The 23463-nt window shown below is 45.0% G+C and overlaps 1 protein-coding gene across 4 annotated transcripts in view; it reads right to left on the bottom strand.

The window, feature by feature from the left end:
* The window catches only part of MYO5B (myosin VB), a 146896-nt gene that overhangs the window by 17567 nt on the left and 105866 nt on the right, over positions 1-23463 (bottom strand). For 2 of the 4 annotated variants that reach the window (XM_071425874.1, XM_071425872.1), the window contains exons 22-29: positions 21657-21896; positions 16748-16832; positions 15224-15372; positions 14357-14476; positions 13154-13291; positions 11547-11609; positions 5547-5783; positions 4653-4750 (exon numbers count right to left, since the gene is read on the bottom strand). In XM_071425874.1, the coding sequence (XP_071281975.1) occupies positions 4653-4750; positions 5547-5783; positions 11547-11609; positions 13154-13291; positions 14357-14476; positions 15224-15372; positions 16748-16832; positions 21657-21896 (1130 nt within the window). Of the gene's footprint in view, positions 1-4652; positions 4751-5534; positions 5784-11546; positions 11610-13153; positions 13292-14356; positions 14477-15223; positions 15373-16747; positions 16833-21656; positions 21897-23463 lie in introns of all 4 variants that reach the window. The other 2 variants (XM_071425873.1, XM_071425871.1) reach the window with 1 other exon arrangement.

A 23463-nucleotide genomic window follows, 5' to 3' on the forward strand; every position in this document is an offset into this window, starting at 1 on the left:
CCCAGAGATATTAATTTCAGCATCTTCAGTAAATGATCCTCTCTTCATAAAAAAGGGGCATTTCACTTTCAGGCACAGATGGACCTTTTTGTTTTAGGTAAAAGGTAGAATACTGTGCATCACAGACTAGATCTGTGGCAGAGGGGGACGATACCCATGGGAGAGTGGGAGGCAGAGATGTGGTATGATCTCCACATCATGGTCTCTCCCAGTTGCAAAAGCACCCCTCATGTGAAGCCAGCATCAGCTCTTCACTTTGCACAGCAGCTGCAGGTGGGACTTGCCCAACAAGAAAAAAAAAAAATCCATGTACTCAACAAAAATAACTTGGAAGCTATCATGGAAGCTAATTTCAAAGGCACAGCCTAATTTACTTTGAGCTGTCAGGTTATTTATTATCTCTTAACACCATCACCCGGTCTCTCACTGGCTCTGCATTTCCACCAAGATCAAATAGGCTTGAAAGAAAGATCCCAAGAACCAAAACAGGGAACAAAAAGCCTACTTAGCTTTAGATTCAGTTATTGTAGGAGAAAAATGAGGTAGGACCTAACTTGATTTTCCACTTAGCAGCTGAAATTCAGCAGAATCTTAGGAGAAAAAAAAAAAGGGAAAAAAAGAAAGAAAAAACCTGAGTTTAATGCATTTATAAAGAAAGGGCTGATTTCAGTTCAAACTTGCCCTTGACCTGGAATCAAAGGGCTTTCCTCTGGAAGCTTTGTGGAGAAAGAATTCCTACATGGGCAGGGTTAGCAGCACCTGGCAGAGTTATTCCTGTTTTCCTCCTGCTGTATTTAGAAGTGTTGCATGACACAGATATGGAGAGAATAAAAGGTTGATCTCCCACCAAAATAAAGCCATGCTGTGTCCTCAGGCTAAATAGCTACGAGATGATGACTTGGAGCTAGGAGCAACTCCTGGGTGGAGTGAGGTTTTACCACATCCATAAGCCTGGCCTGGTGAAGAACCTCCACCTGGTGAAAAAGCACCTCAGACTGGGGGGCAAAGAGCAGCTGACAGCCCTGCAGGACTGGGCCATCCAGAGGGACCTGGACAAGCCCAAACAGTGGCCCAAGGGAACCTCACGAGGTTTAACACGGCCGAGCGTTGGAGCTGCACCTGGGTCAGGGCAACCCCAGGATCAACCCAGGCTGGGGCTGAGCAGAGGGAGCAGCCCTGGGAGAAGGAGCTGGGGGTGCTGTGGGTGAGAGCTGGACCTGCCCCAGCCTGAACCCCCCTGCCCTGGGCTGAGCCCCAGCGTGGGCAGCAGGGCAGGGGGGATCCTGCCCCTGTGCCCCTGGGCTCAGGTGAGAGCCCACCTGCAGAGCTGCCCCAGCCCTGGCTCCAGCAGCACAAGGAGCTGGAGCTGCTGCAGCCAGGGCAGAGGAGGCCATGGAGCTGCTGCCAGGGCTGGAGCCCCTCTGCTCTGGAGCCAGCCTGGCACAGCTGGGGCTGCTCAGCTGCACAAGAGAAGGCTCCAGGGACACCTCAGAGCCCCTGCCAGGGCCTCCAGGGGCTCCAGCAGAGCTGCCCAGGGACTGGGGACAAGGCCTGCAGGGACAGCAGCCAGGCAATGGCTCCCACTGCCAGAGGGCAGGCACAGATTTTGGGCTCTTGGCAATTAGGAATTGCTGGCTGGGAGGGTGGGCAGGCCCTGGCCCAGGGTGCCCAGAGCAGCTGGGGCTGCCCCTGGATCCCTGGCAGTGCCCAGGGCCAGGCTGGATGGGGCTTGGAGCAGCCTGGGACAGTGAAAGTTGTCTCTGCCCATGGCAGGGGCTGGAATAGGATGAGCTTTATGGTCCCTTGCCACTCAAATCACTCTATGAAAGAGAAATGGGAGTGCTTCTTGCAGAGAAGTTGAGAAGAATTGGCTCTTGCTTATAAATCCCACTTCAGAACAGCAACCCCACCAGAAAAGCTTCCCATTAAAATATGTGTTGATCAAGATTAGAAAGGGAAGGCGTTACTGTTTCTCATGCTGACACCCTTGGGTATAGAGCTGTGTAAGTAAAAATGCAAATTTTTTCTGGGGGAGGAAATGTTCATTTATGTCCACAAGTACAATAATCTAGGCTCCCCAAGCATTTGTCTTCATCCATTTTATTGCCATCAACACCAGCTACAGCTTATAAACCAACCCAATAAACAGACAACTGCACAGGGAACCTTGTAATGGGGAGGTTGGTGGTGCTTAATGAGCCACTAGATAAATCACTGCAGAAAATCAGGGTGAGAGCATATAGAGCTACTGCTGCTGTATTTCAAGAGCCAAACTCCAGTCAAGCTTCACACAAGAGGCAGATGAGAGAATAATGAACTGACCCTGGAGACTGCAGTTTTCCCCTCCCAAAACTTGAGAGACCAAAATCCACCAAGGCCAGATCACACAAACTTCTTAGAACTGCAGCTCACCCATGCAATTGCAAGGAAAGAGATTTGTACTCCTGTGGAAAATTAGGTCCTGGAAACTTATAGGCTCTGGAGGGATTTCAAATCCATGTGGATGTGGCACATGGTTTAGTGCTGGCCTTTGCAGTGCTGGGGGAAGAGCTGAACCTCAAGACATCTTTTTGAGCCTAAATGATTCTACAATTTAGTTCTTTCTGTAGAAGTCAAGTGTGGAAACCAGAATGCTGGGAGGAGGACTGGAGCCTCCTGGCAGGCTGCAGAAGGCAATGTGCACCAGTATGGCCAGGTATTAATTTATACTGGGGATCAGTGACACCCCTGGGTCAGACACATTACCTGTGAAAGCAGCAACCCTTATTTTAACTCCTTCACCAGCCCTTGAGCACAAACTAACCTTCCATGCACAATGGAAAATTTAGGGAGTAATTAAAGTTGTGCCCAACAATGGCATTTCACGACTCGTATGAGCACCAACGGCTCCAGGAGAATGTTGGAAAGAAGGAAAAAGAAGGAAAGAAGAGAAAATTCATAGAATTCAATAGAATTCATTAAGTGACCGAAACCTACTCCTTGCTGCAGAAAGCACACTGAGCTCCACTGATTTACTGACAAGAATGTGATGTGCAAATTAATCTCATCACCTCTGCTGCAGGAGGGGCAGAAATTTCATCAGCAAGTTCACTTCAGGAAAGCAAATATTCCACAGCAAATTAAAAAAAAACCACAAAGACTAGCCTGATTTAGCCAGACATGATGCCCAGGTGAGAAACCAATGTCACAGGAGTCCTGGACCCCATCAATCCCTACTACTCCAGGCCTCCAGACCTGGTGAAAGCAGGCAGAACAGCCTCAGTTGAGCCACCAGGGTTTTAAGCTCCACTTAAATGGGCCCTTCCTCATATTCATACAGGTGTGAATAAAATACTCATTAAGTCAGGTCCCAGCCTGGTATGTTAACAACCTTCTGCAACCACTCTACAAAGTAGCAAACCATATTGTGTTATTAAAAGCCATTAATCCACAATGGCTGGGTCTTCTTCCTTGCTGAATGGAAATTATTTAGGGAAAAAAAATATTCAAACATCTGTATTTGTCAAGAGAAAAAAAAAGATAAACATTCTATTTCCTTGAAGAAAAATAAAAATTTGCTTTTCATAATATCTTGCTGTTTAATCCATGTAATTTTTTCTTCTTGCCAGATACTGCTTTATTACTTTATATCCTCCTGAGCAGCTGCAAGGACTGATTTAATGCTTGGCAATATCAGCCCATTGTTATTGAACATGTGTCATGACAGACACATGTTCAAAGTATTATCCCTCATTGCAATAAACTGGCAATAAAACAATTGTTCCTGACACTCAGTTTGGGTGCAAGAATATCAATAATGTGAGTGTTTTCAGGGAATACCGCATGTTTGTTAGCTCAGTTAACCACAATGGGCTTTTGCCTCTGGGAAAACAGAAGGGATCTGTGGCATCTTCCCAACATGGTACGAGATACCTGAGGAGCAACTGAGAGAGCTGGGGGCTGTTCAGCCTGGAGAAAAGGAGACTCAGGGGTGGCCTTATCACTCTCTATAGGGCCCTGAAAGGTGGCTGTAGTCAGGTGGGGTTGGGCTCTTTCTCCAGACAGCACTGACAGAACCGGAGGACACAGTCTCAAGCTGTGCCAAGAGAAATAGAGGTTGGATATTAGGAAAAAGTTTTTCACAGAAAGAGTGATAAAGTTCTGGAATGGCCTGCCTGGGGGAGGTAGTGGAGTCACCATCCCTGGGTGTGTTTAAACAAAGCCTGGATGTGGCACTGGGTGCCAGGGTTTAGTTGAGGTGTTGGGGCTGGGTTGGACTCAATGATCTTGAAGGTCTCTTCCAACCTAGCTATTCTGTGAATTCTGTGAGTTCTATGAAATAAATACAAATACAGTTCCAAATCTTAGTCTTCCTGCTATTTCCATACTGGAAGCAAAGTCAAAACCTGGTTTTGCTCACTTCCATGTTTGCTTTTCCACCTGCTCAGTATCTGACTGGAACCAGATGATCTAAAAGGCCTCTTTCAGCCCAAACCATTCTGGAATTCTACAATTCCATAAGACATGTGTCCTTGGTTTCACCTTTATGGCCCACCCTTGAGTCCAAAGCACAGTCCAGAGGCTGGGAGGCCTCTGGAACAGATTGATTTTGGTGTGTGTCCCTCTCTGACACAGAATCCCCCCCGTGCTGGCGAGGTCTGTGCCACACTTACCGGTTGGTCTCACACATGCCCTGGTAGGCTTCGATCGCGTCCTCCTGGTCAACGTGCCGGTCACTGTTGGGCCAGCTGGCATTGGGGGAGATGCTCTCCTAAAGTCAACGTGCAAAACACCCATGTGACTTCCTGCTTTAAAACTCTGCCCAGCCCTGAAAGTTCCTGACACCAAACAACTCCCATTTATTCTATTAAAAGCATCCCTGGGGCATCCACCACACTACTGAGTTTCTGTGAATCCACACACATGCAGCAGGAGAGATAAGAGATGGAAGAAAGATGCAGTGAGCTTGGGAAGAGGATAAGCAGGGTGCTTGGCTTGGTTTGAAATACAAAACACACCAAAACCTTGAGGAATGATAAGATAGCAAATCAATAAAGATTGAGTTTCTGGAAAATGTGCCCTTCCTTTGGAATATGCTCTAAATACAAATCCCATCCCAGCTGTTTGAGAGACAGGCTCCCTTCTTGCCTCCATGTCAGAAGAAACACATTACAGCTGCACCAGCCCGAAGTGAGAAGAATCTGGTCTAGAAATTATTTTTTCTAACCCCAGCTCCTTCCAGAAAAAGATTATTGCTGTAAAACATCACCAGGAACATACTGAACCACACACAGTGGTGCAGAGGTGGTGTGGGGTGGTTTAACCTCATGAGGTGTGGAGGTAGGCACCCTTTAACAGTATCATGGCACAGATAGTCCTGGGCTGTCTGAAATACCAGGGATTGCATTTTACCCCCAGGCAGGAGACCCTGTATCCCTGCACAACCCCATAACCTCCCTGTGCCATCCTGCCCACCAGAGCAGGAATGGCATTCCTCAGGCAGACAGCGAATCTCCACCAACAGAGGAGAAGAAGGAAAAAAGAAAATCCATTACCCTCTCCTTTACCATGTTTTTCCCAGTCTCTTTCTGCTGGGCAGCCTTCATGATCTGTGACCTGAGGATGAGCACCTCCTCCTTGCGCACCTCCAGCTCCTCGTTGGCCGATTTCAGCTGGTTCAGGAGGAGGTTGTAGCCGTCCTGCACGTCATTGGAGTTGTTCTGGGTGGCGTGGTCTGCAATGGCCTTCCTCAGCTCATTGAGCTCATTTTTCAGCTTCTTGTTCTCCGACTCCAGCTCTTGCCTCTGGAAAACATCAAGCCATTAAGCAGTTTAAATAAACTGTGGTGCCTCATCCTGTTTTGAGATGCCTCTAGGCTGACTCAATTATTGATGGTTACAGATCAATGCAAGCCAGGATCTGGGTTTTGCTGCCAGCCCAGCCATCTGTGGTTCAGGGAAGGTTTTTGCTTTAGTCAGCAGCCTGTTGCTATTTAGTAACAACACTACACGATGATATTTTTTATTTGTTGACACTATTTCTAAACACAAAAGCAGTCTGTTAAAGAAGCTAAGCATGCTCTTTTCTCCTCCACCTCTTTTCCTTCTGAATCAATGAATTCACACAACCCCCACAACATTCAGCTCACCTTTCATATTCATTAGATAAGCTGGAAGATGCTTGTTTGCCCAAACAAGCTGGAAGATGCTTGTTTGTCATCATGGCAGGCATCCCTTAGGTGAGCCATGGGCCTCTGAATTCCCTCTTCTTTTGTAATTCCCCCACCCCAGTGCAGTGTTTATAGCTGGAGGATTTTCTCACCCTGATGTCTCCTTGGCCATTGGCATTTGACAGGCAGGGCCAACACTGTGCTAGTTTGATGCCAACTGATTCTCCTGAATAACATCTTAGCTGAGATAAACTGAAGGGCTTACTCACTTTTGCATGGCAGCAGAAGACAGAAGAATAGAGCTCTGGCAGCTAGGACAGCCTTTATTTTAGTCTGTCACCATGAAGCTTTGCTTGCAGGTGGCAGCACAACATTTGGCAGCTCCCTGCCACCACCCAAAACCCACCTGGATAATCCCTGCTGGGTCAGCTATTTGCTCCTGCACATGGTGCAATCACAGAATCATGGAATGATTTGGGTTGGAAGGGACCTTAAAGCTCATCCTGTTCCACCCCCTGCCATGGGCAGGGACACTTCCACTAGCCCAGGTGGCTCCAAGCCCCATCCAACCTGGCCTGGGACACTGCCAGGGATCCAGGGGCAGCTTTTCTGGGCAACCTGCACCAGAGCCTCACCACCCTCACAGCCAAGAACTTCTTCCCAATATCCCATCTAAACCTAGCCTCTTCAAGCTCAAAACCATCAGTCTTTGCTGTGGGTCACAGACTAGCTGTGAGCCAGACTCCTTGTAGTCCTGTTCACAACAGCCCACCTCTCTTTGCATGACCCTCCACCTCTGGCTGCTGCATGGTGCCACCCAGGAGTGCTCCCTCCTGTCCCCACGCCCCCAGACTTCTCAGGCAACACCAAGCCCCAACAGGACCCTTGTCCCACACAGCACAAACCAACAGCCCTGCACCTGAGCTGGCAACGTCTGCTGTTTGATGAGGGGTCAGCTCTTTCCTAGGGACCAACCCCATCCATGTGGATTCTCAGTGTCTACAAAAGCACAAGATCATTCCCCACCGTCACCCACGTGCCTCATCTCCCTGCTGCTTACTGAGCTTTTCCACAGCTTCCTTTCACAACCCCTCCTATCTCTGGGATCTCTGCTTCATTATCAGCTTGGGCTGAGTCAAGCTAATGAATCCAAAAATGGCTGGGGGGGGATGGGGGCAATTTATACAATTTACACAGTGTGTAGCTAGCACAGCTGTGTAAACCCCATTTCCATAGGAAACGGGTGTTGTAATTATAAATCCTTACAAATTATAAATAGCACGGCTTATCACAGCAGAGGTGTGAGCAGAATAGCTGATCTGGCATCTGGGCAGCATGCTCCTAGCTGAACAGACACCATCAGTAATGGGGCATATTCAGGTACTTTATAGCAGCTGTCATGAAAAAAAAAAGGATAAGAAATGCCTTAGATCCATCGATTCTGATATCTCACATTAACCATGTATATGAGACATGGGCTTTTCTGTAACTGGTGTTTAAAGCAGGAGTTGGAAGTGTGTGCATGGTGGGAATTGGTATCAAACTGGGTTTAACTTTTCCTGCTACATCACCTCTCACTGATGGTGAAAGCAGTTACTTGCTTTTCTACTAAAATAACTCTTCTGTGGGTTTGTTATTTGCTGGCTAAGACCTCTGCTTTCCTTTTCCTTAACCTTTGTCCTCCTACTCTTTGTGTCCCTTTCTCTCTCTCTTTTTTGTAATGGGTCAGCCACACTGCTAACTCCAAGGCCTGGTCATTTCAAGCTCTGCTCTGGTTAGAAACAAAGCCAGGAAGACCAGGAAAGAAAGCAAGTACCAATAACCCTGCTCCAAGAGCCCCTACCATACACTCCTTTCAAAATTTACATTTAAGTTTATTCCTTGCTCCTTTCTTTGTAGATTTCATAGAGCAGTGTTAAAACACCTTCTGTCCCCAGCTCGCACACCTTTTTTGCATCAGCACTTGCCATGGAAGATCAGAAGCTAAAATAAAATGCTATGGATGTGGAGATTTCTACTGGCAAAATGAAAAATGCTCTTTCTTCAGCATAGGCCAGTCATGCTGATTTATTAGACAAATATCTGACAAATAAATATGACCAAAAAATTTTACAGTCAGAATGCCCTGCACTTGAACTCACACTTGTCCCAACAGATGCAGTGTTAAAGAGCTCTGACAGGGTAACCCGAGCACTAATGGTGATGGAAATATCTTCACTCTTTAGCAAAGGGCCTACAGAGCAGTGCTGGGAGAAGTGTGAGCCTGCCTAAGTCACAGGTTAGCACTGCCATGCCAGGATTTTGCCCCCTCCCTCCTTTTCTGGTACTCTGCAGGAAAAGAAAATTAAATCCTCCATGCAGCTCATTTATAATGAGCTGCCAATTCTAAGGCATGAAACAAGTGAGAAACTGAATTATGCATCATGTTCCTGCTTGGAATCCTAGAATGTGTGAGTTAGAAGGACCTTTAAAGGCCATCTAGTCCAGCTGCAGGGACAGCTGCCACTAGAACAGGTTGCTCAGGAACATGGAATCAGAGCAAAGGTTTCTTTCATTCCCACTGCCACTTTCCCAGCTTGAAAAAACAAGGAAGACACATTTTTCACTGGCATATCTGAGGGACGTAACTCCGTTTTGCATTCCTGGATAATGATTAACCAAACATCTGGCTGGGTGTATTTTGGGACAGCAACTCCTGAGAAATGTATTTCTCCATTACAAAGGACAGGTAACTTCTGCCTGTACATTTATCAGTGTTAGCTCAAGTTTCACACATTTCAGTCTTACAAAACTAAAAAACCAGACGAGCCTCCCTAACGGAGCACTGTGCCTCACTCACTTCCCTCCATCATAATCTGCACCAAGAACAGGCTCCCCACCAGATGCTAAATCCAAAGGCAAATCCCTGCCATCGTGGGTGTCATGACAGTAATAATTACAGTAATAATTACACCAAGACACCAAGCTAGAGGACAGCAGACACATATGAAGTATCAGACCATGTGCTGGTTGCAGAAGCCAAACCTGCACAGCCATCCAGTAGCACCAACACCTTATGTTGTCCTGCTTGAGGGGCTGTGAGTGCCAAAAATGTCTGAAATGGGACATAAAAATATGGAATCTTTCTTTAAAATAGTGAGGAAATAGTTTCTAAGTTAAGTAACCTTGAAGCTCATCTTGTCCAAAGTGAAAGAGAGAAGGTTTAGATCAGAAAGGAGGAAAAATATTCCTGTCTGTGAGGGTGGTGAGGCCCTGCCTGGCCCAGGGTGCCCAGAGAGCTGTGGCTGCCCCTGGATCCCTGGAAGAGTCCCAGGCCAGGTGGGAGCAGCCTGGTCCAGGGAAAGGTGTCCCTGTCCATGGCTGACTAACTGGTACCTCACAAGCCATTCAAGAGCATCCAAAGAAAGACTGTCCCCTGTGTGAGCTTTTAGGCACCTCAGACTATTTCCCCAAGATAAAGTCTTTTTAAGCTGGTAAAAATGAAAAATAAACATATTCACAAGAAACTCTTTAAGGAGCCAGAGATAGTACAAATACTTGAGCTATAAATTAGCAGGAGAAAGAGAAAAGAAGAATAGCTTTGTCATAGCCTTGGAAGCAGCTGTCAAGGGGGAAGGAGGGAAAAGAAGCCCTCAAAATCAGCAGTAAGTCACTCTTGCATTGCAGGCAGAGATTTCAGGCTGTTTCCTGTGTTTAGATGTGGGGAGAACAGCTGGGAAGTGTAATTGTCTGTCTTTTTCAGTGGTCCTTCTCAGGAAAACACTCCTACAGGGAGTGTGAATTCCCCGCAGGTTCATTTCCCCTCTATTTTAGACTAAAGTTTAAAGAACCCTGCATTTTTAGCAACACATGCCACCTATTCTTATGAAATAGTAATAACATTAATTGGTAAATTTGTTAAAAATTTAACATTTAACAATTTTTAAAATCTGATAGGTATGTAGAACTATGAATGCTAGTATGTCAGTATGCAGAAAGTAGAAAAATCCAAAATCAGTATTTCCACTCTGAACTTCCAGGGTTAAACCTTGAAGAAAACACAGTTTGTGAACTCATACAGAAGTTGGAATTCCAGAAGCCATTTAAGGAGGTGGTGGCTCTCATCTGCTGGGTTTCCACCTTCCAACTCCACTTTGCTTTACAGGGTCAAGAAACTTAAACCTTCCACAAGTATGTTTAACCAGCTAGAAGACACTTGGGCAATGACCTGGCCAGTCTTCTTCTCCAAGGGGCTATGCACAGGTACTAAGGAAATTCAGGGGGGTTTCCCTCCACCACGAACAGCACATTTAGCCAGAGCAACACCAATACCATGTTAGGAAAATAAAATTGGATTATTAAGTGTCATAAAAATCTACCGATACTCTAAGGGCTTAGTGAGGGTTGGACATCCTTTCCATCTCTAATTTCTGCTTTTTTGGCATCCTTTGGAGGAGATGATGCAGAAGGAAAAATTGGTATTACTACTGACAGATGGTTCAGCATCATGCTATTCTGGAAAACATATGTTCCTCTGGACTTCTCAGTTGCCTTGCAATATTTGTTAATGGGATAGGGAGAGAAGGAACACCAGAAAGTTAGGTCTGCACTGAAAAGAACAACAGCATAAAAAATTTCCCTTAGTAACACTATACTAGAAACTGGTTTTCTGAGGATAAGCAGGACATAAAAATTGGTGTAAGACAGTTAAGGCCAGAAGTATTTGAACACAGTTAGAGCAGGAGGATAGAAGCTACAGAAGCTGCAGTAGGAGCCCAGGAGGTTTCAGTTGCTCTGATTGTCACAGGGATAAAGTGATGGGGACAGAAACTGTCAGGATTTTGAGCTTGGGGGCAAGACAAATTCTAGGGTAGGGCAACACTGAGAAGACACAGGATGACTGTGGTCAGCCAGCACTTCTGCTGGGAGATGGAGCCATTTAAGGAGGCTCAAATCACTCCACAGATTTATCTGGGTTTGACCTGGGTGGCACCTTGGGATAGCATAGAACGTGGCTAAGAAGCAGAGGTGAAGTCTGGAACAAGAAACAGCCCATAAGAGTTTACACCTGCTGCAAAGCCAACTGCTGAGACCTGCAGTGCCTGTCAAAGGGAGCCCAACAAAGTCCCAGAGGGAATACCTGCCATGGAAAAAGCCCCCTTCAACTCAGGTGGGTTCGTTACCTCCATGGATGACTCAGAGACAGGTCGATCAGCAGAAAACAGATGTCACCCCAGAGAGAAACATATGTGAGCCCATCCCAGGCCCAGGAGAGGATGGAAAACTACAGTTTTCCAACTACCCTCTCTAGCAGAGCTGATTACAGCAGGTTTTGGATTATTATCACGTCCACATCATTTGTTTGGGCTGCTGGAGCCATGCAGTAGGTTACAGCACTAAGGAGAAGCCTCTCACTCACCTTCAAGCTGTTGTATGCAAAATCTTCATGTTCTGAAGTCACTTCAGTCTTTATTTCATTTACCTGTGCAGATTAAAGAGTAAATTTGTATTTAGGATCAGGCAGAAGAACTGGCACACAGCACAGGGTAGCTGGGCACGTCTCCATCAGCATTCAGCCCTGCTGGCCAGCTCGACCATAATAAAGTCATTAATTTCCATTAGACAGCATCCCAGCAACACCAGTGGGGCAGAGGACACTCCAGGAGAAAATGGTTTAATCTCTCATTAATATCTGTGCCTCACTGCAGCTTTCAAACAATGACAGTCATTAAGGGAACAATCTCCAACACAGCAGTTGGAAAACAGGTTTTTAATCCTCCTGCAGCAGGAATGAGAGGCTGGGGAAGTCTCCTGTTCCATGTCTTTCCTGCAAATTGCTAGGGGTGATCAATAAGGATATCTAGTGAAGCAAGTAAATAATTACTGTTGATGATTTTGTTGTGTCTCCTACTGCATGTGTTCTAAGGTACACTGATCTCACACTGGAGAGTAATAATGAAAATAATTCCCAAACAAAGCAACAGGAGCCCCAGAAATTCCAAATACGTATCCCAAGAGGGATGGCATTTGCCCAGCAATTTGTAAAAGAGCATCTTCAGTGCTTCAGGACACCAAGCACACAGCAGCTGTTCCATAGCACACTCTGGCCTCTGACAAGCCGCAGAGCCTTGGCTACAGATGGCAGGGAAAGCACATACAAGAGATCTGCTACTGAAACCCCCCAGCCCAGAAGTCAGCTCACCACAACCTAGAGAGCTGTATTTTCAGATTCACAGACTCCTGCCCCCTGAGTTACCACTGGGCTGCCAGTAATCTTAGTTTTTTTTAATAAATGTGGTTTTAATTTTCTTTCAAGCAAGCAACTCAAATTTTAGGAGGTTTGGGGTTGTTTTTTGTTTGGTTTTTTGTGGTTTTTTTCACAAGGAAAGAAGAATGCAGCAAAAGACTATCCCTGCCTTGCAACAGAAATTAAGAACCCATTCTTCTAACAGCTATCCTGATATTTATGATTTACTACACTACTTTTAACCTGTATTCCTCTCTGTGATCATTACTGAGGGAAAAAACCTAACCAAAACACAGAGATGATAATAAAACCAAACTGGGGACACCAGCCTGACTGACTGAAGTGCTTTTCAGTTCATGCCACACACTGCTGGATGGAGGGAAGTCAGGACAGCAAAGAAATGCTTGAATAACAGAAATCATCCAAAAGGGAGAGCTGTTGAACGTGCAGGGTGCCACACGTGAGACACAGGGTCAGTGCTGGTGGAATAATGTGTGCCGAAATTGATTCCACATTTCATTGCTTTCAAGAAGCTTAAGATACTTCCCTAAATATGTTACAACTAGTTTGTTTAAACAAATAAATAAAGCAGTTCTCCTGTCCAATTGTCCTTAGTGGACAAAAAAAAAGTTTATCTCCATTTTCCAGAAGGATTTGTAGCCTCTTATGCTGAACTTGTCACTCCCAAAGCTAAATTCCTACATCATATGGCCTCAGGCAATCAAGGAAAGCCAGTTACAAATATGAAATACTAGTATCCATGAAAAGATGCCTCTTGCCTGGGATTTCTTGCTCTCTTGCTCCTTTTTCTCCAGCTGGGCTTGCAGCTTCTTCCTCTCCAGCTCAAGCTCCCTCACTCGCTTCTGTAGCTTTAGGAAGAGGGTCATGTCCATGGCTGCTTTCTCCATCCCAATCTCCTGGAGCAGAACAGGAGGGAGGGGAAAAAAAGAAAAGATCTCAGAGTCAAGTTCTACACCCACGCACAGTGCCAGATGCGCCCTGACTGTACATCACCCACAGCCAGGAACAAGAGCAGCCTAAGAAACACCTGTACTTCCAAAAAGCAAATCCACATTTAATGTCCATTTAATGTCAGTAAAATACCTGACTTGTTTTCATACATCACTGAATGCTTAACAGCCCGACACATAAGTAGGTGATGGGGCTAAAAACATCAAAAATGTCCCTTTTAGTCAGGTGTTTATTTGTTGGGGTTTTTTAACTGCTGCACCTGGAATATTTTATATCAAAGCATTGTCAGTACTGATTATTTTTACTTCAGAAAATGCTTTCAGAGCTGTTCAAGAATACCAAAGCAATATAATACAGCAGTCAGCAAAGGGAAATGGGGGCTTCTGCAGGTGTGTATTGGGACACAAAACGTGGTCCTGCAAGGGTAGGGCTGACTGTAGGGACACTGATCACCCATAAGTGCTCAAGAGTAAAAAAAGTGGAGTTTAAAAAGCAGCCTACTCCATCAGATGTAAGTAAAAAACACATTTCCCTTTTCCACAGGATTCTTGAGAGCCAAGGAATAATTTGTTCTGCTCTTTTCTCCATTAGGAGACTGTTGATTTGATTACAGGGCTGTGCTGGCCAGCAAAGCATCTGTGAAGATGCATGGGAATGAAAATGCTTGGGGCAAGAGGCCAATGAATTCTGGTGTCCTTGCAGAGAGGGATCATGATACAGTCATGATCCATCAGCACTGGGTGTAACTGCTGTGATGAATTTTCATCAGTCTTCAAGCTGGTATGGCCCAAAGACAGCACTGTATTATTTTTAGAGCCCTGATGCTGCAAACAAGTAGAACTGCCAGAGCACCACAACCCTGCAGTCCCTCTCACACAATTAACGACGTGCTTCTACAGCCTAGAATCAATTTCAGCCATCACACCTCACTGTCCAGCCCTGTGCTGCAGACCCCACAGCCATCACGCCCAGAGCAGGGCCCCCCTGCCTTCCCTCCTCACTTGCTGTACCTCCACCTGCTGTATCACATCCTCGGTGTCCCCAATCTCAGAGGTGCAGATGGACGGGTTGTTGGAATCAGACTCCAAGCTGCTCTGGTTGGATGGGTTTCTCCTGTGCCCTGGTGTTTGCTGCCAAGAAACAATGCAGACATATAAACCACCCAGTGTTAAAGGACTCCTCTCCAAGTGCTGCTTCTTTAGAGCAAATATGTGACTATATACTTAAGTTACCTTACAGAGATTGCATGTTCTAAGTTTTTATGCCCTACCCTTAAAATTCATATTAACACTTCAAAGTGCAAAAGATACAGAAGCTCAGCTTGAAAATTATGCATGAATTAAAGGCTCTTCATGACACCAGATGCCTGGTAAGTGTGAACATGCAAATCTGAGCTCAAGGTTGTGCTGCTGACAGAACCCTCCTCTTTAAACACTCAGAATTCCATCAAATCCAGCAGCGCTCTGATTTTCAACAGTTTTTCTAACACTTTAGCAATGCTGAACCTAAAAACCCTGGGCTTTGAAATTATGAAGTAATATTGCTGGAGGTTTTGTTTGTTTGCTTGTTTAACCCAATACCTACACATGAACATCACTGACACAAAAGCAAAACAACAACAAGCATGACCCAGCTTTTGCTGAGGCTCACAGACATCTCTAAGCATTTCACAGAGAAGCATGGAAGACCAAGCTCCTTTTGCAAGGTACACAAAAGGTTTAGCTCCAGTGCAGATAGGTATTCTTAGAAATATCAAGCACAAACTGCCCACTAATGCTAGTTCTATTAAATGTTTTGGGGGTAAGTGAGCCACGTTATCCAGGCACCAACATCAGGTCCTGGGCACAAGGGAACAGGGATAATTCCAGTTTAATTACCTTAAAAATAGTCATTTCATCTCTCAAGTTGTCATATCTCTGCTCCAGACTTGCATACTCTTTTACCAGGTTCTGATAACGAGATCTCTCTTCTTCCAGCTCTTTCTTCATCTGCATATTTTCCTCAACTGTGTTTCGTGCAAATTCATCTTTAAAATAGGAAGGGGGGGGAAAAAAAGAAATTATGAACTTTAGCTGAGAAACAAGCTTCTTGTAAACATGTGGAACAACAACAACAACAACAACAACTAATGAACAAAATACTCTCTGCTAAGAGCCTTTAAAATACATGTAAGTATTTGCTAATATTTAGAGATTATTACAATCTGTATCTGTCTCCTCAATATTTGAAAGAGCTTCTGTTTGCAGAGCAATCCTTTGCCTTGAGTTAAAGAGCAGTCTCCAGCACCTACAAACCATTATTTAACTGTGTCAGCTCCAGCTCCCATGGACCAGCCATAAACCCACTTAAGAAAAGCCCAGCACGGTACAGAAATACATTGGGTTGAAAAGGTGGTACTTGCTGCATTTAAAAACTTCCCCCACCAGCAGCTTTGGCACAGGAGCAAATCAACAACAGCAGCTCTTCCTCGCGTCATCATCAACCATTTGCCATGGCAAGATTGTGGGGGTTCAAAGAAGTTTATATCCAAATAAATTCAGTTATTTGTTAAAAACTCCCCTCTGGAAGCAAACCTGGTCCCTTGTCTTCCTGAGGAACCTGGCAAATGTAGCCCATGTGTTGTCTTAAATGGGTGAATAACAAACCAAGCCCCTCCACTTCCTTTCTCCTATCTTAGATGCTCCAAAAGCATCCTGTAAAGGATGAATAAATATTTGCAGCAAGTTTCTTCTTAATATGTTATCTTCATTCCTTTGTTTTGTGCTAGGCTAGGAGCAAAAGGCACTTCACAAGTACCACAGAGCAGTGGTAGTTACATCCACAGCAGGATGACCTTTGTAAATCCTGCTGCAAAATCAAAGCTGAAAAGGATGACAAAAAAATAGAAAAGCTCAATACATGCAGGAGAGTCCCTTTTGTGAAATGGGATCTTCCCAGGTTGCTTCCCATATGTGTGACTTGTTAGCTAAGCCTCTGCTTTTAAAAAACACTTACAAGCTCTTGTCACACTAGACAAATCCTTTGCCACAGCTCAATAATGTGAATTGTGCTGCTCCTTGGATCCTTCATTAATTATTCTTGGGACACAGCTATTCCCTACTCCATCAGCTTCACTGCCTCCCATCCTGTCTGCATTAAATGCTTTATCATAACTGAACTAAAAAGCCTTGCTAGGTACTTTATTCTGTATTTCACCAATTAAACTCGCCTCTGCCTTACCTGTTGTGCAGGTAGCTCTGTTCATGCAGTAGGACAGCACAAACAGAACTACCTGCACAACAAAATAGAGACAAAAGCCACCAGGAAAGGGTCACAGGAAGATTAGCACTTTTCAAGGCAGGGGAGAAGCTTAGGCCCTTGTCTAATGGAGGCATGACAATGCCATAGGCAGTTTTTCCTACCTTCAGACTGACAGAGGATCCTGCTGTTCAGCTCCTCTTTTTCCTGCTTCAGGAGAGCATTTTCTTCTTCCAGGTCGCAGATACGCTAGGGAACAAGGCAGAGAGTTACTGCTGGCTGCAGGGCAGGGCTCCTGCAGGGATTAATTTCACCTGGCAGGAGACAGGGGGCTTTGTTCGGCCTCTCTTTGCTCTTTAAAGGATCTGTTCCCCTGTGCTTTGCCACTTATCCTTTGTACACTGGTAGCAGAAACACAGGAGAAATGCACTGCTACAGAAGAGAATAACTTTCCCTTTCCGGAGTTCACTTTTCCCTTAAATCAACGTTTTCAGCAGAATCTTAGAAAATACTGAGCAGCTGGACTTGTTGGCCATGACCTGCAGGAGCAAAGCCCTTGGAAGTGATCAGGTGATCAAATCGGAGGTTTATTTTTAGATTTCAATGGGCTTCATCATTGTCCTCAAGTCACAGCACCAAGTCACAGCTGCTGGGGAAATAAATCTGCTGATTGTCCCCAGAGATGCAGCACTTCAGGAGCTCACATGGACACAGTGAATGTGAGCTGAGTGAATAGATCAGGCTTTTTTAATTTTATTGTACTCAATCCGTGTAGCATGATGAGTCACTTCAGTGCTTCCCACAACTACAGAACCTCTGGTACAGCGAGGAATGACATGTACCAGGGCCCTTGGCAATACAACAGCAGCATATTTAGCAACTATTAACAACAATTGCCTCATAAAAAAAAAAAAAAATGAGAACAGGAACTAAATCCTGAAAAATGCTATTTTCACTTGTCACAACTGCAAAGCTGGGCTGATGCTGACAGCAACCAATCCTGGAACATTATTCAGCTTCCTGAATTCTGGTGCATTCAACAGTGTTATCTCAAAACACACAACCATCATATTGTCAAGTGAAATACGCTGCCACAGCTAAGCAGGATGATTCTGCTGCTGTCAGGGGGAGAACACACATCATCCCAGCACGTCTCATCCCCTCCGCCTGCTCCTTCACTTCCTGTATCCACTGCTTAGGAAACAGCTACACACAGCAGAAGGAACTCAAGGCACCAATGATAAACAACAATGTAAACACCATAATAAGAGTTTCCAGAGCCCAAGAGTAATAATTTTGCTGTCACCACTAGATTAAATTTATAGGCAGCCCAGCTGGCGTGCATTCCTAGCACAGATTTCAGTCTTCCACACAAGCATGTTCAAATTAAGGCATTTTATCAAACACTGGCTATGCCAGATACATGCTAATGATGAGGACAAACGCACAGTGAATATTTTCTTGTAAGTCGCAACTGAATCAGTCCTGTTCTATGCACAAACTGATAAAACTCCCCACTCGTTACTCTCCCTGTTCATTTACTCCAGCTGTCTGCATTACATCTGTCTCCACCTCTACTAGAAGGCTGGAGTCTGGATGTACAACCAGAAAGTGAAAAACCCCACAATTTAAACATACAGAGCTACTAGTGTTTTAAATGCTGTGAACTGAGCCAAGATTTTAATATTCTGTACCAAAACCAACTGCACTCCTTCACCATAAATCACATCTGCCATTAGATCAGCACTAGTGTCTTCAAGGTAGGAAGAATTTTTTAAAACTTGGAGAAGAGATACAGGAGTGATGGAATGGAAGGAAAACCTGTGCTGCAATGGGACAGCAAGGAGCTCTACTTGTTTGTCCCATCAGGAAAAGATTAAAACCAGTGGGATTATTTTACTTATGCTTTTTATTTGGTGCTGATAAGGAATTCTCTGCCCAAAGCTATGATGGTTGGAAAACAACACTGGACAAAAATCTTGAATATTTTCAACTGTGCTGAGAGGATATTGGAAGAGCAAGACTTAAGAAAATCCACAACAATTATTGCCAGACTTTAAAATTTCTGATCCAGGTTGAGTAGAGGTATTTTTAAGATGTTCTCTTAAGCCACTGGATTTGTTTTCTGCATTCCTGTTTCTAGATGAAACAGAAACAAGCTCAGAGATCAAGACCTGTCTGTAACCAAGCCCAGTGGCAACATGAATGGTCCACACAATGGCCAAGCAGCACCAACTCCACCCCTGATACCTACACGGACAACTTTTGTACCTCCCGCTTATCTTTCCACAGGAAACAGATCTTTGGAGGTGCCTCAAATGCAAGAGCACCTGCTTCGAAAGATTTCTGTGGAAGATGCTGAGCAGGGAGCACTTGTGATGGCGGCAGCTCTTATCTAAGTGTCTCCCTGGAACTGCCTCCCATCCTCCCCCAGGCTTGTAAGGAAATGATGATGGCATTTGGCACTTTCCCCATGAAATTCCTGGCCGGGCTGTGAATTATCCTAGCTCACCAAGCAAGAAGAATAGGCGCTACCAAAAGCCCTGGAAGGAGCTGTTGGTACTTACCCAGATGTTTCAAACTTAATTGTAAAATTAAATAAGAAGAGCTGTTCTAAAATTAAGGATTTAGACAGAATAGCTGTGATGAAGAGATTAAAGGACTTTTTTTCATTAACTAAATCATAACTGACATGGATTTGCAGGAGCTCCAGAAAAATTAAAGGCTCATCTCAGTCTCACTCAGAAGTGAGAAGTCTTTGAGAATCTATCCCAATACAACCATGCCCATGGGGTTCTCTTGATACTGAAGGCAAAAACTGCTTCTCACCTGAATTTAATTTCATGATGCTTCCCAGCTTCTAGTAGATATTAGAACAACTCAAAAATCTCTTCCCAGAATTTTTCTTGGGAAGTGTTTTGGCTAAATTAATATTTTCAGGAAGGAAACAGGTCCTCTCCTTCTTCCCATTTACAAGGAAGGGAGCAATGTAAAGCTAATGCCAGAAATAGGAGCCTGCACCATTAGAAATGTTTTATAATTAAACCGTCTATTTTCATGCTGAAATGCACAGTATTTGCTCTGCTGTAGGCACTTTTACAACAAGGGAAAGCTTCTGCTTTGTTTTCATGCTTTTTAAAAGCATTTCTTCAGTGATTAATCCAACCTTCCATCCAAATGCTCAAAGGCGATTTGCAATCAAGAACAAAGAGACACACTTTATCCCCAGCTGCATCACCCTTAAAATCAGGCATCCTTTCAGGCCCTAAAAGCCTGTGCTGCACCCAGCTAATGAACAGAGCCCTGTGCCAAAAAGAATCTTATAATTTTAAAATTAAATCACTGGTTTCACATGCCCCTGTGTGGTGCACAACAAGTGCAAGCAGTGGAGCAAGTGATTACCTGGCAGCTCTCTTGGTCCAGCCAAGGACAGCACGTGTATGGACTGTTCATCTCCTTGGGAAGCACACCCAAAAGCACATTTGAGTCATGCCAGAGGTTCAGGGTAAATCACCCTGACCACAGTCTTTCACCACAGCTTCTCAGCCAAACCCACCACCTGAGGGCTCAGCCTCGAGGGGGAGTTGGCCACAGCAATGGTGCTGTGTGAAGTGCACTAGAAGAGCCTCATAAGGACATTCTTCCACTGTAATAATAACACACCTAATTCCAGGCTTTTTTTTTTTTTTTTTAATTTCCAAGAGCGACTCCTTTTCAGGTTGTCACACACCAAGTACTGTTCTAGAATAACAGCTGCAAAACAGCTTTTTCTTCGCATATTATTGAGTAGAAAAGCCCTATAATCTTTCCAATAGCAAGATTAAAGATTCAATTCAATTTCTGGTGCAGAAGAGATATCATGGATTTAACTTGAGCACCCGCAAGCACTTGCAGAAGGAAACTGAGCTCTCATCTCAGTGACTCAGGTTAAGAGAACGGGTGTTACTCAGAATTAATCTGATCAGTGAAGAAATTCAGGGCAAAAGGTCCATCTTTGCTATTTGCAAAACAAACTCTACACTCTGAAATCTCTTCCTCCCACTAGAATGACTTCTTGTACAATGGTGGCAGTGCTGGAACACTCCCACCCCAAGAGATAAAGAACAGAATTGCTGCACTTGATTGTCCTTGTGGGTCCCTTCCAAACCAGAATATTCTGTGGGTTTGCATGAAAGAGGAAGGAAAAAAATAAATCTATTTTGTGTATATCCCAGCTCCAAATGCTACAAAAGCCTGTAACAACCAGCAGCTGGTGCTGGAGCAGTGCCTCTCCTCAGGGAGGGAAGTTGGTCCTCACATAGGTCATGCTCTGTGCATACCTACAACACCAGCTATGTCAGAAACTGAGCCTTGTGTGCCATCCTGGGCTGGGGGGAGGAATATTTACACCTTCCTAATATTTGCAGCAGCTGTGACAGACCTCCCCAGTAATTTGCATTACACACCATGAGGAATCACTGTATACACACAAAGCTCTGGCATTTACATGAATCTCAGGACAAGAAAAGCAGCTTCAAGTTGTGCCAGGGCAGGTTTAGATTGGCTATTGCATAAACTTTTTTTCACTGAAAAGGCTTGTAAAGCATTGGAACAGACTGCTCTGGGCAGTGGTGGAGTCACCAGCCCTGGAAGTATTCAAAAACCACACAAATGTGGCACTTGAGGACATGGTTTAGTGCTGAATATGGTGGTTCTAGGCTGATGGTTGTACTTGGTGATTTTACAGGTCTTTTTCAACCTTTTTAACTCTGTGATTCCATGATGTTCATGGTTATTAGGCATCCTGATTTCCAGATATGTTTGAGTTTGGGGCATTTCCTTGTGGTTGGCAGCACAGAAGGCAATCAGGATGGGCAGTCCTGACGCAAGGCAGCCACTGCTCCTGCAGGGATGTCCACCTGTCCTGCCCCAGGAGTTGCAGTAAATCCTAGGGGCATTCAGCAGCAGAAATAACACTCAAAGAACAGACATTCCCATTTGGAGCTGTGAAGAGCGAGCTCTCACCGGCATGGCCACTGGCAGGAGACAACCTGCAGCAGACAGACAGACAGACAGACAGACAGACAGATGTACCTTCCTCAGCAGGTCCCTCTCCTTGCCGTGGCTGTCCTCCAGCACCTCCCTCTCCCCGTGAGCCCTCTCCAGCTCCATCCGCAGCCGCTCCGTCTCCTCCTGCAGGCTGAGGAGCTGCTTGCCATCGCCCTGCTGGGTCTGCTGGTACTGCTGCAGCTCCTTCTTCAGCTTCTCCACCTCGGAGGAGTGGGCTGATGTCAGCATGGACAGCTGCTCATTCAGAAGCTTGTTCTCCTTGTTCTGCAGCCAGCATCCCAGAAAGAAGAAGACAAGAGCACAAGTGACATCAATGCATGCAGTGATGCGCTACAGAAGTAACCTCTCAAATCCTCAAGCACAGTAGGTGACAGACCCACAATAACAAACGTTCCTATGCAGATGCTAATGAAGCTCATAAAGCTAAAAGCTATTTCTAAACTGTGACAAAAGCTCAATAATATTTTGGCAATGATTCCAGAAGCATTTGTCAAATTGGTACTATGCTGATATCACTCAGAAAAAAGGCAAATAACTCTTGGTAGCACTTGCAACCAAACCAACATACTACACTTTTATTACAGCTTCCAAACAGCATTGCTTAATATGATTGGTTTGCAATTTTGGGGGGCTTTGTAGTATTCCTTTTGCAGTTTACCCTGCTATTTCTGAACCCCATGCCTGCAGAAACCTGGAGTGACAATGCAGAACTGCAGCTTCAAGCACAAGGAGCTCCCCAAACTCTAGTTTCGAGTCATGTGCTAGCTCAGCCATCCTTTCATTTGCTCAGGTTTTCACTTCTAGCACTTAGCACTGATTTTCTCTCAGTTTTGAGAGCTGAAAATTCAGCAGACTTAGCTGATTTTTGGGCTTCAAATCAAAGTCAGTGGGCATTACATTGTGACTAATAAAACATAATCATTATTAGGCATCCCCAGGCCAAAGACCTAGAGCTTCATTAAAAGCCTACTACATAAGTTGTGCTGACTTTGGGTAGATAATCTTTATACCACAAGAAGCATTTTGAAATTTAAAATGCATTCTGGTTTTTAAGTTTGCTCTGATCATCCTTCTGGCCCTTCTTAAGGTGACCTCCCAAAGCACCCTCTCTCACTGCATCTCAGTGCTCTGAAGCAAGATAAAGACACATCTCAAATGGAAAAAACAAGTAAATGAGGCATATTAACATTTTTTTCCTTTGTTCCCTAGTAATGAATTATTAATGAACATCAAAATTCAGCATTCGTATCATATTAGGAAATTATAATTTCTGCATGACCAAAGGCATTTCATAGAATCCTAGAATGATTTTAGCTAGAAGGGACATCATGTTCCCTGCCATGTGCAGGGACACCTTCCACTGTCCCAGGCTGCTCCAAGCCCCATCCAGCCTGGCCCTGGACACTGCCAGGGATCCAGGGGCAGCCCCAGCTGCTCTGGGCACCCTGGGCCAGGGCCTGCCCACCCTCCCAGCCAGCAATTCCTAATTGCCAAGAGCCCAAAATCTGTGCCTGCCCTCTGGCAGTGGGAGCCATTGCCTGGCTGCTGTCCCTGCAGGCCTTGTCCCCAGTCCCTGGGCAGCTCTGCTGGAGCCCCTGGAGGCCCTGGCAGGGGCTCTGAGGTGTCCCTGGAGCCTTCTCTTGTGCAGCTCAACAGCCCCAGCTGTGCCAGGCTGGCTCCAGAGCAGGGGCTCTGAAGATATTTCCAAATAAATGCATTTTCAGGACCTTGGGTACATGGTTTTACACAGCACCCAACCAAGATTTTCATGCAAATACAAGATTAATGCACAGGAATGGTTCTGGGGTTTTTTTTATTAAAAATTACATGA

The sequence above is a fragment of the Agelaius tricolor genome, unplaced genomic scaffold (assembly GCF_023055355.1).
Source record: "Agelaius tricolor isolate 1412-34295 unplaced genomic scaffold, bAgeTri1.0.p SCAF_4, whole genome shotgun sequence".
Lineage (NCBI taxonomy): Eukaryota > Metazoa > Chordata > Aves > Passeriformes > Icteridae > Agelaius > Agelaius tricolor.